The 17,257-nt window shown below is 42.0% G+C and overlaps 1 protein-coding gene across 2 annotated transcripts in view; it reads right to left on the reverse strand.

The window, feature by feature from the left end:
* The window catches only part of CCDC66 (coiled-coil domain containing 66), a 1,871,188-nt gene that overhangs the window by 1,841,177 nt on the left and 12,754 nt on the right, over window positions 1–17,257 (reverse strand). For both annotated transcript variants that reach the window (XM_044078704.1, XM_044078703.1), the window contains exon 2: window positions 14,203–14,267. In XM_044078704.1, coding sequence (XP_043934639.1) covers window positions 14,203–14,267 — 65 coding nt within the window. The remainder of the gene's footprint in view (window positions 1–14,202; window positions 14,268–17,257) is intronic.

A 17,257-nucleotide genomic window follows, 5' to 3' on the forward strand; every position in this document is an offset into this window, starting at 1 on the left:
GCAAGTTTATTTGAAATAACACAGTATGTTTTCGTTACTGTTACGAACAGTAACTTCCTCAGAGAAACCAACTTGTGCCCCCCAGGCATAGTCTGATGCATCTGTGGTTAGGGTCTGGGCAGTGTAGGGTTGAGTAAAGGGAAGTCCCTTGTGGTTGCATGCTGCTGCCCACCAAAGAAACTCTGTCCTTAGACAAGGTACGACAGGTATGACCATTTCCAGATCCTGAGAATGCTGGCACCAAAGACTTTTTAAATACCACTGATGTTTTCTCATATGCAGTCTGGCATATGGAGTTAGTAGAATGCAAGAGGCCACAAACCCTAGGGCCTGCAGGATTTTCTTTGCGGATAGCTGGGTTTTGGTGGCCATTTTAGCGAAGTAGCCTGTAAGATAGGCTTGTTTTTCTGGAGTAAGGAATGCCATCTGGGATGCTATGTCCAAGCTTGCTCCCAGAAATACAATCTTTTGACTGGGGACTAGTTTTGATTTCTTTTCATTGATAGTGTACCCCAGCGAGGTTAGAAGGTTCTTTATAAATGTCAGGTGCTGCAACAGCTTTTCCTGACTGTCTGCCTGAATCACAATCATCCAAGTAAGAGCAAATTTGAATCTTTCTCTATCTGTAATAGGCAATGGCTGGAGCCAGGCATTTTGTGAAGACTCTTGGAGCAGTGGATAAGCCAAAGGGAAGTGCAGTGAACTGATAATGCATAGATCCTGCTCTGAAACTTAGGTATTTCCTGCATGAGTCCCTGATAGGGATGTGCAGATAGTTTTTGGTCTAGGGTGGCTAACCAGGCATCTTTGGACAGCATAGGAAGAAGCTGCTGAAGGGTGACCATTTTGAATTTTGGTACCACCAGGAAGGTGTTTAGAATGGAAAGATCTAGGATTGGGTGCCAAGTGCCCTCTTTTCTGGGTACCAGGAAAAGTCTGGAATAAAACCCTTGACCTATCTGTTCTGCACAAACAGGATTAATTGCCCTTATAGACAGCAGGGATTGAACTTGGTTTTGTGTCTCTACCCACTGGTTTGGAGGAAGTTCTGGGAACCCTTCTGGGGTTAGCAGTGAGTGGAAGTAAAAATTTGTACCCCTGGGATACAATGTTGAGAACCCATCAGTCTTTGGTGATGGAGGTCCAGTTTTTTGCATGATGGGCAAGTTTTTCTCCTAGGCATGAGCAATTGGGTAGAGGTGATGATTCGAGCTGAGAAGTCATTGTGAATTATTTCCGTAAGGGAGGTGGCGTAGCACTCCATGCTTTAGTAGTGGAGGTACTCCATTGCTTAGATCTCTACATACCCTGAGACTGTAATCTGGGGGGGGTCTGTTACCCCTGGGTCTAGTTTGAGATAGCCTTGAGGGGGCTGGAAAGGAACAATGTTTCGAGGGGCAATGCCTACTGAATCTTGGAGGCTGCACTTGCAAAACAATCTTTGACTGTCTGCATCGAGTTAGCTTTTTCTTCCATCTTTTTTAGAACCTCTTCTGCTTTGGTGCCATACAGATAAAAGAGCGTCTAGTAATTTTGATTTGACATGGCCTGGCAAGGTCTGTTCCTTAAGCCCAGCATGCCTTCTCAGTACAGAACCAGTGACTGCTGCCCTGCAAGATGCTTCTAGGGTGTCAAAGCCACACTGCAAGGTATGCTTGCTGACTTGGCTTGCAGAATGCATAAGCTCCTGTAATTCTTTATTTTCTGCACAGTCTGTAAAGGTAGATAATTTTTGCTTAATAAGTTCCATAATATGTTGCTGGTATTTCAGCATGTGAAACTGGCAATTCAATGCCCTAATGGCGAGAGTTGCAGAGGTGTATACTTTTTTACCCAATCTGTCCAAAGCTCAGGAATCCCTGTCCACGGGGGGGTTCTTAACTGTAGTTGCTTTTATACCTTTAGGCCCCTGGAAAATGATCTCTGGGTCAGCAGTAGGATTTCTGAAAAGAACTTTGTGAGAGTCAGGGACTCTGTAGTACAGGTCTGGTTTCCTTGGAGCAGGGGGTAAAGTATCAGGAGTTAGACTGGATTCATAAAGACATCATCCACAACATCCAGAACAGGAGGGATAGCTAAAGGTCTACATTGTGGCAAATCTAAAAATTTTTTTGGACTGAGGATAATCCTGGCATTCCCAGTGGAAATGCTCTCAAAGTACGTAGGGTTTCACCAAATGAAAAACCCTCTGGAGGGGAAGCAGAGGGAATGGATTCCTCTGCATCTGAATCCTCATAAGCAGATAAAGGCATGTCTTCATATTCAGAAACCTCAGAGTCGTCGGACTCTTGGTCAGTTAAAGCTGCTGGGAGCAGGTCTCTTTCTCTTAGCAGGGGAAGGCTGGCTTCCCCTAATCAGCATAATCAGATCTTCTGCCATTATAAGCATTTGATGTTGTGGCAAAGAGGCAGGTGCTTGAGTTTGGGTTGTCGGTTTTGTAGGTGTAGCTTGTACTCTTGGCCTTAGAAACTCGGTAGTTTTAGACAGAACTGAAGACGTGAAAGAAGTTGTCGTTTTGTGTCGAATATTGGTAATGTGAAGATTTTCCTCGGAAGCCGGATCCTGCACAGTGGCTCTGGACCCATTCAAGATAGAGACATCTGCAGGTTCCGTAGTCAAAGAAGAGTCTCATGGCATACTGGACTCCGAACGGGTCTCGGTAGTGGCCTGCGAATCCATCGAAGCGGGCATCAGGGGGCTGTGAAAGCGCCTCACTGAGTACTGGTGAACTGACGACTAGCTTAACAGAAGTGTCGTCGGCAGTTTTGGACCTGTATGGTCTATCTCCGTCTTTACCCTTACATTTTTTTTGAAGATCGGTAGTCGGATGGCTTATCGAAGCCATTTTAGAATATGGAGATTGAGAGCAAAAGTATTTAGCGACAATAAGGGCCCGACAACATATAGCTCAGGCATTGAGCAAAACACAAAACCGACAGCGCGGTACATCGTGGTCTGGGCCTAAACAGGTGACGCAGTAAGAATGGAAATCTCGGTGTGGCATTTGCTTTCCACAGCCAAGACAATTGTTAACTTTTTCTGACATTGGTTAGAGCAAGAAAAAAGGATCCCCAACGAGGTACTTAGCTTTAGAAGACTTCAGGATGATTCAATTCGAAAACGAAAAAACTTGGGTAGTGGCCGACCGGCACTCGTGCAAACTGCTTCTGCTTTGGGCTCCTCGGCAAGAAAGACTGATGTCATGGCGTTAGCTGCCTGTTTTTATACCCCTGATGACCTGACATCAGTACTGAAGTGACAGCAACCAACGCAGAAATACTAAGTCTCTAGTATTCGGGCCGACTGAGGGCTACCTGCAGGCAGATAACCCAAGTGTGATGACTGCAACAGTGAAACACAAGGAGCATCACTACTTTTCTTGTGTGGGTATATCCAGTATGTGAGGAAGCTTGTGATGATTGCCACTGGCCATTTCCAAATGGAGAGAGAACCACTGTTGCCTAGGTCAGAAGGGAGTCACCACAATAATCTTGGTGAATTCCTTCTGAATTTTCAAAAGCATCCTGAATATTAATGGAAAGGGGGGAAGCAAACGGGAACATTCCAGTCCAAAGAAAAGAAAAGGGATCTGTCTTTCAGGCCTTCTTGCATAGAGTCCTGGAACAGAATCTTGTCAGTTGATTGTTTAAAGAGGAGGCAAAAAGGTCTACTTGAGGAAATCCCACAGATGGATCAAATGTTGAAAGACCCCCCCCCCCCCGATCTAGTTTTAATTCGTAAGGGTCTGCTGTGGTCCTAGTCAGCTTCTCTACCACACAATTTTTCTCTAACAGAATGCCTGTAAAGTGAGAATGTGGTATGAAACTATCCCAAGATAACATGACTAGTCTTCAAAGAGGGTATGACCTGGTGCCGCTTGCTAATGTACCACATGACTGATGTATTATCTGAAACCACTTTGAAGAGGTCCTACAGGACAAAGATGGTTTAGACAGTGGAGTGCCTTGTTCAGGTCAAGTATCTTTAAGATATTTATATGCTTACATCTGTCTTTTTGTCCCACACTCTTGCACTTTTGTCTCTCCTAAAACTGTTCCCAAAGCAAAGTCTGAAGTGTCTGTGGTGACAGACTGCTTTGAAGCAGGGAAAGGGAAGGGGAGACTAGGATTCAAGGATATCTGCTGTCGCCACCAAAAGATCTCTCTTCTGATAAGCTCCAGCACTGGGATTTGAAAAGATAAAGAGTGTTGATGCTGGGACCAAAGAGATTTCAGATACCACTGTATCTCTCTCATGAGTTGTCTTGTCAGAGGTATCATGAGAATCATACATGCCACGAGACCCAAAATCCTTAAGTATTCCCTCACAATGACCAAAGTTAGAGTGGAAAGCCTTAGAAACAGATCTAAATAAGGATTAATTTTTCCTGTGGAAGAAAAGGTCTTTGAACCAAGGTGTCTAGTTGACATCCTAGGAACACAATCCTGTGCAAGCCCAGAAAGACTTTTGACTGTTTTCTTGGAATCCTAGCTTGTATAAGAGGTCTCTCACCCAACAGAGAGATTGCTGACACTTTGAAAAAGACTCTGCAAAGATAAGGAAGTCATCTATAGATGGAAAAATGCGGATACCCTGTAGCCTGCAATGATCTATAACTGGAGTTGGAGACTATGGGAACACACTTGGTGCAGTGGATAGTCTAAAGGTTAATGTTTGTGTACTAAGAATATCCTTGAATAAAATGTTTTCCCCACTTAGGAAGAAGGAATTGGTTCCATCAGTCCTTGGGGCAGCATGCGATGAAGAACAGGTGGGGGGGACAAGTCTAATCTGGAGGATGAAGAATATGCCCTGGAAAGTAGGAAAGGGGCTAGGGTGGAAGTGGGTCACAAGGTGTTTAGAACAGTCATTCAGACATGCTACACAGTCTTTGGTTTAGGGAGGTTAGAAACTTCTTTTTGGATCTTCCATACCATTCCTTTTTTAATGGTTGTTTACCTGAATTCTCTTGAGACTGCTTATTCTGTTATCCATGAAAAATGGAAGAGAAAGAAAATCCCTTGGAGAACTTGGAAAAGGGGACCTAAAAGGGCTTAGAGATTCTCCGGATCAGCTTTCCCCTTTTATCACACTTGTTTGGCCCTCTACAAGCAGGGGGACCAAACATAGTCTCTAAGGGTGAATTTAAAATCTCATTTTTAATACTATCGTCTAGAAGGTTCTGAGAATGCAGCCAAGCAAACCTCCTTAAAACAGTACCAGTGGCCTAGTCATACACACACTGCAAACAGTGCAACAGAAAAAACAAAGTTATTTAGAGCAGATTTTTTCTGACAAGAAGAAACTGCAGATAAAAAACATTCCTCAATACTTTCTCAAATTGTCAGAACTAACTTTAACATATGAACCTGACAATTCAAAATTCTGAAAACCAATGCTGCAGAAGTATACAGTTTTCTCCCCGTACCCATGGATAACATTTCCAGCCTTATGAGAAAAAAGTAGTGCCCAACAGCAGTGAGATCAACTAAGGCTACATCTGCTGGGTCAGGTTTGGGAATAGTGTATAAACATTAAGAGACTGATGAATTTTATACATTCTATCATCCTTTTAGGCCAGCTGGCTGACCAACAAGGAAAAGTACAGTTGTGTACACTTACCATAAATGTAGATGTTAGAGTGTATTCACTGTTGCAATCATTACATTTGGGTAATCTGTCGGCCTGAATAACAAAAGTCTTGGATCCTGCGTCGGTTGCTGTCTTCTCTTCCATGACGTCAGGTCGTCAAGGGTATAAACATGCAGCCAACACCATTTTATTCAGTTCTTCTTGTCCCAGATGTCAGGTGCCCCCCAAATGGGGAGCAAATATATATATATATATATATATATATATATATATATATATATATATATATATATATATAAATAAATAACAGAAATAGATGTAAATGCACTTTTAGCGACATAAACTTTACCTTCATCTAAAAGCAAATACACCACAAAGGCTTTAGAATATAGTGAAGGAAAGAGAAGTTATAGAAAAGGGGGATGGCAGGTGGGTAACCCAGACTGCAACAGTGAATACACTCGAACATCTATATTTATAGTAAGTGTACACAACTGAACTATGTTCTTCATGTTTCACTGTTGCAGTCATTACATTTGGGTAGAATCCCAAAGCTATGGATGGGAGGATGGAAATAAATAGCATTAGGAGCAGCTATAAGACCCTGCAGAACGGCAGTGGCAAAGCCTGCCCTGGATTTGGAGAAGAGAGGCAAATAATAATGCTTTGTGAAGGTATGAACAGAGCTCCAAGTAGTAGCTTCTAGAATGTCTTTGGTTGGAACACCTCTGAGAAAAGCTGCTGAAGTAGAGGCAGCCCTGGTGGAATGTGATCTGATCCCCTTGGGCACCGGTTTACCATGGTGCAAATAGCAGAAACGAATGCAGTGGCTTATCCACTTAGAAACAGTCTGCTTTGACATAGCCTTCCCCTCTGATCCTGCAGCAAATGCCACTAGTAGTTGCTCAGACATTCCTTAGAGATTTGGTCCTGTTTAAGTAGAATCTTAGTTGTCTGTGTACGTCCAATGAATGCAGAATCTGCTCCTCCTTGTTCTGTGGATTTGGGTAAAATGTTGACAGGTGAATTGTTTGGTTAAGAGCGACACTGGATACCACCTTAGGCATAAAAGAAAGATTGGTCCTGAGGGACACCCTGTCCGGGTAAAATGTAATAAAAGGCTCCACAGCGATGAGAGCCTGTAGTTCTGAAACCCTTCTTGCTGAAGTGATTGCCAAGAGGAAAGCTGTTCTCCAAGTTAAAAATGTTATATCCACATTAGCTGCTGGTTCAAAAGAAGGCAGGGTGAGTTTTTCCAGCACAAAATTGAGGTCTCATGCAGGAGCTGGTGATCTTCTGGGAGGCCTTAAAATTTTGGCCCCTTAAGATACTGTTTAAACAGAGGATGAGAAAATAGGGAAGGCTCCGTGTTGTAATGAGCCGAGATGGCAGAGGCATGGATTTCTATTGAAGAAAAAGATAGGCCCTTCTCAAGCATCTCAGTCAAATATTGTAAACTCTGAGGGATATTGGGCTTTGCTGTGTCTGTTCCTTGTGCTTGATTCCAAGCACAAAATCTCTTCCATTTATCAGCAAAAGATTTTCTAGTACTAGGCCTTCTGGCTTCCAAAATGACATCCATCACAGATTTACTGAGAGGTGTTGTTTGAATAATTAAATGATCAGCCATGCTGCAAGATTCAGAGTTCGGAGCTGTGTGTGCAGAATTTGATTGTTCTGCCGAGACAGTAGATGAGGTATTTGAGGCAAGTACCAAGGAGGGAGTTGAGACATATTCCTTAGAATTGGGTACCATTGTGCTGGCAAGGCCAGTCCAGAGCCACTAGGATCATTTTTGTTTTTTCCTGTCTGACCTTTAGTAAGACCTTGGAGAGAAGAGGCAGAGGGGGAACGGCATAGACTGACAGGTTTTTCCAACTGAAGGACAGGGTATCCACGTTCCATGCTTGTCTGTGATAAGTCCTTGTGCAGAATTTGTCCAGTTGATAATTTTGGGGAGAGGAAAATAGATCTATGTCTGGGCTCCCCCATTTCTGTGTTAACATGCTGAAGATTTACGGATACAGTTTCCACTCGTGTGGGTCCATAAGATTTCTGCTTAGGTAGTCTGCCAGAGTATTTTGTTTTCCTGGCAGGAATTGAGCTTGAAGACGTATTTGGTAAGTCAAAGCTGTGTTCCACAATGCCATGGCTAGTCTGCAAAGAGGGTAGGAATGGGTACCCCCCTACTGGTTTATGTACCACATAATCGTGGTGTTGTCCGTCTTTATCAGTAGTTGTCCTGGATGAAGTAAGTCCTTGACGGCTGTCTGTCAAAGCATTCTGAAGAGCTAGCATCTCTTTCTGGTTGATATGCAGATGCATTTGTTTTGGGCTCCATTTGCCCTGAATGCATCTCCCTGCCAGGTGGTGCCCCCCCCCCCCCCAGCATAGTCTGATGCGTCTGTAGTTAGGGTTTGGGTGGCAGGGGGTAGAGTGAATGACAGTCCCTTGTTGTGGTGACATGCCCACCAAAGAAACACCTGTTGTAGGCAGGGAATGAGGGGAATCACTGTTTCTAGACTGTGACAATGTTGACTCCATAAACCTTTTAGGTACCATTGAAGTTTCCTCATATGCAGTCTCGCATATGGAATTAGTAGAATGCAGGATGCCATGAACCCCAAAGCCTGCAGAATTTGGCTTGCAGATAACTGGGTTTTTGTTGCCATTTGTTTGAAGTATGTTGTCAGTTGCCTTTGTTTGTCTGGTGTAAGGCAAGCCATCTGGGCACCCCCCCCCCCCAGCATAGTCTGATGCGTCTGTAGTTAGGGTTTGGGTGGCAGGGGGTAGAGTGAATGACAGTCCCTTGTTGTGATGACATGCCCACCAAAGAAACACCTGTTGTAGGCAGGGAATGAGGGGAATCACTGTTTCTAGACTGTGACAATGTTGACTCCATAAACCTTTTAGGTACCATTGAAGTTTCCTCATATGCAGTCTCGCATATGGAATTAGTAGAATGCAGGATGCCATGAACCCCAAAGCCTGCAGAATTTGGCTTGCAGATAACTGGGTTTTTGTTGCCATTTGTTTGAAGTATGTTGTCAGTTGCCTTTGTTTGTCTGGTGTAAGGCAAGCCATCTGGGCAGTTGTATTCAAGCTTGCACACAGGAATGTAATTATTTGAGAGGGTACCAGTTGGGATTTCTTTTTGTTTATTGTGTACCTTATGCATGTCAGAAGCCTTTTTACAAATGCCAGATGTTGAAGAAGAGTGTCCTTGTCCTCTGCTTAAATGAGACAGTCGTCCAGATAAGGATAAATTTGTATGCTTCTTTGTCTGCAGAATGCAGTTACTGGTGACAGGCACTTTGTAAAGACCCTGGGTGCAGTAGATAAGCCAAAGGGCAGTGCAGAGAATTGGTAATGCAAAAAAACTGCCTTGAAGCGGAGGTATCTTCTGCACGATTCCCTTATTGGGATATACAGGTATTCCTTCCCAGCATAGGCAGTAACTGATGTAAAGTCAGCATTTTGAATTTTGGAATGTCCAGGAACGTGTTCAAAATCGATAGCTCAGTATTGGACGCCAGGCATTGTCTTTTCTGGGTACCAGGAAAAGTAAAAACCTTGTCCTTTTTCCTTTTATGGTACTGGTTGAATAGCTCCCATAATCCATGAGGGACATAACTTGTTTCTGAGTCTCTGCCCACTGATTTTGTGGCAGATCTGGCCAACTGTTTGGAATTGGCAAAGTATGGAAATTAAATCTGTACCCCTGGGATACTACGTTTAATACCCACTTGTCCTGGTAATTAACTGACAATTTTGAGCATGAAGTGCTAATTTTCCCCCCAAGGGGGCTGCCAAAAGATAAGTGCTTGGTGAAGGTAGAGGGAAAGTCATTGAGACTGCTTACTGTAGGGTTGTGCTTTGTTTCCTCCAGATTTGGGGGTGGAGGCACCCCATTGCTTTGACCTGTAAGAACCCTGTGATTGGTATCAAGAGCCTTTTGAGCACCTGGATTTGCCTTGAGTGGCTCTGTTGGACACAGGAAAGGACCAATTTTTAGTAGGCCAGTGCCTACTGAACCTGGGTGGCTGCACTTGTAAGAAATCTTTTACAGTTTGCATAGATTTAGCTTTGTCTTCCATTTTCTTTAAAACCTCTTCTGCCTTATTACCAAACAGAGTATCATGCTGCAAGGGGGCATCCAACAATTTAGCTTTAACATGATTAAGCAGATTTTGCTCCTTGAGCCAGGTACTCCTTCTAATCACAGATCCAGTAACTGCGGCCCTGCAAGAGGCCTCCAAGGAATCAAAACCACATTGTAAAGTATGCTTTCCAACCTGTTCTGCTGAATGCAATAATTTCTGTAATTCTTTATTTTCCACACAATCAGAAATCAACATAATTTTCTGTTTCAATAAGCCCATAACATGCTGTTGATATTTAAGTATATGAAACTGGCAGTTTAAGGCCCTAATTGCCAAGGTCGCAGATGTATAAACCTTCTTTCCCCATCTATCCAGCACCCTGGAATCTCTATCAGAGGGGGTAGGATTTTTGGCTGTAGAGGCCTTTACACCTTTGGGATCCTGTGAGATAGTTTCAGGATCAGCAGCAGGATTTTTGAATAGAAATTTGTGGGAGTCAGGAATCCTGTAATATCTGTCTGGCTTACTAGGAGCCGGAGGTAGGGAATCAGGAGCCATGCTTGATTCCGAAAACACATCATCCAAAATGTCTAATACAGGAGGTATTGCCAAAGGCCTATGCGGAGGAAGAAGGAAATCCCTAAGCCTCTTTTTTGATTCAGAGAAATCCTGCCTCTCCCAGTGAAAATGTTCCCTTAAAGTATGCAAGGTTTCTCCAAAAGAGTAATCTTCAGGAGGAGATGCAGATAGGATGGATTCTTCTGCATCAGAATCCTCATAGGGTGGAACAGAAAATTCCTGATCAGAAGAGGAATCAGAAGAAATGGAAACCTGATCTGAAGAGTCATAATCAGTGCCTTGCCTAGGCCTCTTAGCAGGGGGGGGGGGGGGTTGGGAACCCCTGATCAAGGTAATTAAGTCATCAGCCATTTTGATCATCTGTTTTTTAGGCCTAGGGCCCGGAGCACGTGGCTCATGCTTCATTTTTTTAGACATAGAAGATGTTTTTGATCTTGTTTTTGAGGGTGGCATCAGTTTTATATAAAATATATAATATGCTCAGCGGCTCCGAATCCATCCAAGGGAGAGACATCCGTGGGTTCAATACTCTGAGAATCTCGTGGCATACCGGATACCGCATGGGTCTCGGTAGAGGCCTGTGACTCAAAAGTAGCGGGTATCAGGTGCTGCGAAAGCGCCTCACTGAGTACCGGCGCACTGGCGACTGGCTTAGGAGAAGCTTCGTCGTCGGTTTTGGACCTTGCCGGTCTGTCTCATTTTTTTCTTTGCGTTTTTTGTGATCTCCGGTAGTCAGATTGCTAACGGACGATATTTCAGGGTAATTAAATCTTGATCCAAAATATTTAGAAGCAAAAATATACCGACGCTTAATAGTGCGTTGGTTAAATCTAGCACAAAACCGACAGCAAGATATGTTATGATGTGGGCCTAGGCAAGGAATACAGTACAAATGAAAATCCTTATGAAGTATTTGCTTCCCACAAGTAATGCAATTATTAACTTTTACTGACATCGGTAAGGAGCAAGAAAAAGTTTTCCCAACGGGATACTTAGCTTTAGTTGAAGACTTCGGTTCTGAAACTCAAATGTGAAAATTTCAGGAGTCGGCCGACTGGCACTTGCGAACTGCTTCTGCTTCGGGCACCGTGCGGCAAGAAAGACTGAATAAAATGGTGTCGGCTGCATGTTTTATACCCCTGATGACCTGACATCATGGAAGAGGAGACAGCAACCGACGCAGGACCCAAGACTTTGTTATTCTGGCCGACTGAGGGCAACCTGCCAGATTACCCAAATGTAATGACTGCAACAGTGAAACACAAAGTACATCTGCAGGCAGTAACACACAGACACACACACGCACGCACACACACGCACACAGACACAGCCTAAAGCTGACAGAACCAGAGAAATGGGTGTAGGATCTGGAAAATCCTTCAGTAACAACTGTGAAACCTCAGTGTTCTTCCAATGAAAACTCTGGCAAATTTTAGCAATAGTCAGAGAGAAAAAAAAACACATGGAAAAATCAGAAATTGAGCTCTCCTCTGAGTCAAACAGAAAACAAGGGAAAAAAACCTGAAATCCATCCCTGCATCTTCCTATTCAGATTCAAAATCTTGAATCTCTTCAGGAAAAGGGGAATCCCTCTTTCTTTCACCAGTAACTACTTTACAAAGTAAAAATGGCTCCAACCATTGTTCTGATTGCAGCAGCTGCTTCCTCAGGGATGGGCACAGCATTCTGACAAAAATAGGGAAACCTTCCCTGTTCCCTCTCCCAGGACATGACATGAGTGGCTCTCCCTTGCACTGAGGAGATTTCAACAGCAGCAGAAGACGTGGCTAACCCCCAGTCCATAGTGGCCTTAGGTGCTACATCAGAGAGATCGGGGGTAAAAGATGAGTGGTCTGCAGTACAACAATTGGCCACAGCAGTCAACCACCTACAGCTGAGGCAAACTGCTAGCCTGCTATAATGGCAAAGGCTATTTGCTTAAGTTTTTCTTTTTGTGGCTAGAAGGACAGACCATGGGACCAGTAGTCTGTTCCATTATCAAGCCAAAAATGGTACCTCTTTCCCAAGGAAGACTAGCAGCAAATGCCGGTAAAACTACCAGTCCACAAAAAGGTTAGCACTTTCAAACACAATGCCTGCCCCTATCAAGGAAAAAATAAAACTTATCCACAGAAAATATGTTTTCTGCTAGTTAACACTGCTTTTAAACTGACAGAAAAAAGTACTCTTTTTTTTTTTTTTTTTTTTTAAATGTTAGTCTCAAGACAGACACTTTAAACACAATTCACCTAGTTTTAAAATATCTTTCCTGATGAGAAAAGTAAATATCAACCAATTTACAAGTCCCCCCAAAAGGAACTTATCTGCCCAGCAAAGGGAAGCACAAGCCAACCGTCAATCCCCAAAGCCTCAAAGGAGTGAATTCTTTGGCAGCAGTAAAGTTCTGAAGGACTTAACCCAGACTTCCCTTTTAGTCAGCTCAGCTCCAGCTCCTTGACAGTTTGGGTGTATGGAAGCTGGACAGCTGTTATATCCTTGGGAGGATATAACCCATACATCAAAGGTGCTGCAGCAGTGATCAATATGACAAACAGATTAACCTTACCAACATCTGTTTGGCTGGAATTAAATCTGTTTCAGTATCCAAGCATACCACATTTTTAAAGGAACCACCACTTTTACCTTTAGCTTCATTATTGCACTTAGGAACAGCATCAGTTAGACAGTCTTCTGTGTGGCGACATGCATGAACAGGCGTTCCTTCGTTGAAGGTTGTGCGTTAGGCCCGGCAAGCCAGCACGTAAAACTCTACTGCCAATCATTAGCGGACCGGAGTTCCGCTGTGGTGACCCCTAACAGGGAAAAAGCCGAAAGACACAAACAAAATGGCTTTAAAATTACAGAAGGTCACTTCTCACTTAAAACAGAAACTGAGTTATCACCTTGGGATGACATTAGTTCTGAATACAATCAATTATTTTAGTAACCTTTTTCTCCTCCATCTGTCACCTTCTCCTACAAAAGATACTCCTGGAAACAACTGTCTTCCAAACCTATAGGCATTGTTACATTTTGTGAAGTGTTCACAGGAATCAAGACAACCCCAGGTTCCTTCCTGACTAAATAAACACTTGAAATAAAAATATTTGTACAGCAAATAATCTACCACAGAAGCACGTTTAAAAAATTTAAAGTAAAAAAAAAAAATTAAATAAAAGCAGACCAGTGATACCATAAAGAGAAGTGTGAAACATCTTATTTTCTCTTGATGTTTGCTATTTAACAAACATTACCCCAGATAACAAGTAAAAGTAAACATCCTAAGAAATCAAGGGAAATAGAACAAAAACAGAGATACATCAGGTCAAACCGTTTACCAGGTAATTAAAAAATAATTCAAAGTGAAACAGTTTCAAGGAATTAAAAGGTTACAAACTGAAAGAAAAATGAAAGAAAGCACTTTCCAACTTTTACAGCCTACCAGAGTGAGGCCAACGCCACTGCGGGTCAGTGCAGAACCAACACTGAATAGTACCAGAAGACGACCAAAGAAAATTACCAGCTTTGATACTTTGAGTGGACGAGGCCAAACAAAGATTTGCTGCAGAGTTGATTCTCCATACGGTATCGTCTTCGACATCCTGGAAGATGACTAAATGATCATGTACCAGTACCTCAAATATCACACAGACTGACTGAAGACGAGTTAGAGAAAAAAAAATTATTTACAAAGCACACCAAGACTGTATAGAAAACAATAATTTCCTTTTTCCAAAATATTTAAAATCCATCCAGTAAGAGCCAATTAAATATGAAAGTATCAGGACACATCAACACTTCAATATCCAAAGAAACCTATAAGAAATCATCTTAACCACAATCTGGTCTATGCTTAAAATAAAAATGTGTTCAATTTAAAACAAAACAAAACTGCTTTAAGAAAAAAATATACCAGTTATCAGCATACCATATTTGGCCAAGATTAATTTGGGTTTCCCATCCAGCACTCTTGTTTCCAGCTTCAAACCATCCCTGGAAAAGAAAAAAAATAAATTACTATGTATAACATGGCAATCAAAATATACCATTTTTAACAATGTCACACTTTGTGCACATGACTAAGAAGTATGCACCAATCACAGCAATATTAAAACTCTAAACTGTAACTACTTATGGTACAGCTAGTCCACTCCTTACCACCATATTCTGGCTGCTGGAAAAATGGATGTGCTACTTGGTGAATTATATAATGTACTCCCACATTCCAAAGATGTGCAGTAGATGGACTGGTTACTTTAAATTGTCAACAGATATGTGCAGTGGGTGTGATGTAGAAGACAGGCTCATCAATTTACTTCCACTCCTCGATAGTCTAGTAGACCCTGTAGATGGCCACTTCAGGGGTCAGATGTGTTACACCATCAGTATATAATTCAGCAAAATAGTCTCCCTGCAGGTGGCAGGCTGTGGCGGGTGAATTATGAACCTAGATATTACTGACAGTTGATAATGCCATGAATAGCAAAACTAAATTAGGTAACTTTTTTATGCTTATGCTTACTGTAATTAAACCAAATTCCGGTGTTAGTTTGCCTGAGTTTTACTGTGCTTTGGATGGATCTATTATAATTAACAGCAGGCAGTTTGCTCATATTTAAAATACTTGCAAACCAGTTTATGGCCACAGGATACTGTTCATCGGTGTTACTGCAGAGAAGACTGCACCCCCACGGATCACTATCATGGAGCAGAGTTGCTCTGTATCAAATACATCACTTTTGAATCTGCACCACCTTGAAATAAAGCAATATACAATGATTCCTGTTTCTCCAAGATGGTGTGATATTGCAGTAGTACATTTGGAGACCAGGGGTGTAGGGGAAGAGGCCCCACATTGCAGATGTAGAAGGAATATGACCCCATTGCTAAAGTACTGATAAATATGGATGTTTTCATGTACTTTTCAGTATTTTACAATCTTATAGAAGTAAAATGGTCCACTGTCTTTGGGTTCACAACATGTTGCATAGGAACAAGCAGTCAGCAGTAACTACAAGTAAACTCCTGTTGTTCATATGACCCATCTTACAGCTGTGTAGATGCCTTTTACAGTAAGGTCCTGATAATGTCAACATTTATTTAGCTTCATAATTTCTAACAATTATTTAATGGCTAAATGCTGCCACTGGTTTATTAAGCTAATTTCCCTACTCATTTTACACATAAACCTTTATTTTTATGTTCTTGCACTACATACTGTGCAGTCCGCATCCCCATTTGTCTGCTGATGACAAGTGGTTCACTTTTTAATATTGTGCTAAAGGTTCTCTCGCTTTATATTGCATACAATAACACCTGTCCAGTATCAATATTTACAATTGTATTAATCTTTCCACACCTCTTAAATCCATGGATATGACACACCTTGGGGACATGCTATGATAACTACCCATCAAGTCCCAGGGTTTTAGACCTAATGCTTTAAGATATAAGACCATCTATGTCAAGAAAAGTTCTTCATTAGCACTCTTCAAGAAAAATCTTGAGTGGATGGGAAATGAGAAATACACCCCGGGGATCAATTCTGTGTCTCTGCTCGACAGTGGCACAGGAAAATAACTTTCTTGGGTGATATAAGCCAGGGAACCTTGTTGGCTCGGCTTATGTAGGCCCTCGGGCAGATAGCCTAGTACCTAACTATGAACCAGTATTCTTTGCATTTCTCTGTTTCGATTTCATTAATCTTCTGTTCAGTGCCAGAGATTTTACGGGTTTTATTCAACTACACCTCATTTCCCTCTCAGCCTCACTGATGTGGACTATTCCTTCCTCATCCACAAATGTATGGTAATATGCAATATCCTTATTTTGTACTTCCTAAGCATATTTCACAAAGTCTCACTTGCTCAATCTTCTCATGTGCTAAGTACATGCAAATAACAGCAAACCATTCTGAACTATTTGCATGTATTTTCCTTAGTAAAGAGAACACCTTGAATGGGACAAACTATCAGATTCAAGTATTGCTCCTTTCTCTGTTTTTGACCTATTCACTAATTTTCTTTTATTTTTACTCTTTCAAGCCAATCTTCCTCAGCCCTTTGTTCCACTATCTAGCCAGTCCACTTCTTACCCCTCATCCTCTTCTCCTTTTTATCTGCTTTTCTCTTCTTCTTGGGTTACGTTAAGCAGCACTGCTTCTACTTTTTCCCTTGTTGGCGAGTCACACCATGTCCATTTTCTTGCAATTGCTTTTTTCCCCTACTGATAATACCAAACCTACAATTTCTTACCATTTGATACTGAAGTATCAACCCAAAAAGAAACATCATTGGGTTAAGTGACTAGTCTATCATTGGGTTAAGTGACTAGTCTTTATTTTCTCCCTCAATATACTTTCAAAGTCCTTTTTAAGTGCTTCTGGTTTGACGCAATCCTAAAGTATGTGCTCCGATGTGCTCCTCTCAATCTCTGGCATTTCCCGCACGCACCAGTCCCATAAACATCTTTGATAACCTATCTGGGTTGTAGAGATACTTATGCGTAGATTTCTGTACAAAAATCTGAAATCTGCATGCGTTTATTATACACGTACCTAAGAAGTCTTATAATGGTCTTCCAAACCATGTTCAATTGGCACTTCTACCTCTTTCTCCCATTGCCTTCCTCTGCTTCTCCCATTCCCCTCTTCTTTTACTCTTATCCAGTTTTGTTCTATTTTTATTAGCCACTTGGTAGTTCTACCTTCAAGCCTTCTTGTTTCAATTTCCTGGATGACTTGCAGTGACTCCTTCCCACTGCCAACAGCTCTCTCTATTTTATTTCAACTACTCATCAACCCATGGTATTCCCACCCAAGGATCCTGTTTAAATAATATTATTATTCAAATTACTGGCATAACTTTAGCCTGTCTCCTATAAACTCATTGGTTCCAATACTGCATTATATTTTGTTTGGACTGCCATTTACATCCAGTACTCTCACTGTGCTCATCTTTCTAGGTATCTCCTAGATGTGGGTG

Source organism: Protopterus annectens, chromosome 7.part1 (genome assembly GCF_019279795.1).
Source record: "Protopterus annectens isolate FY-2018-M chromosome 7.part1, PAN1.0, whole genome shotgun sequence".
NCBI classification, from domain to species: domain Eukaryota; kingdom Metazoa; phylum Chordata; order Ceratodontiformes; family Protopteridae; genus Protopterus; species Protopterus annectens.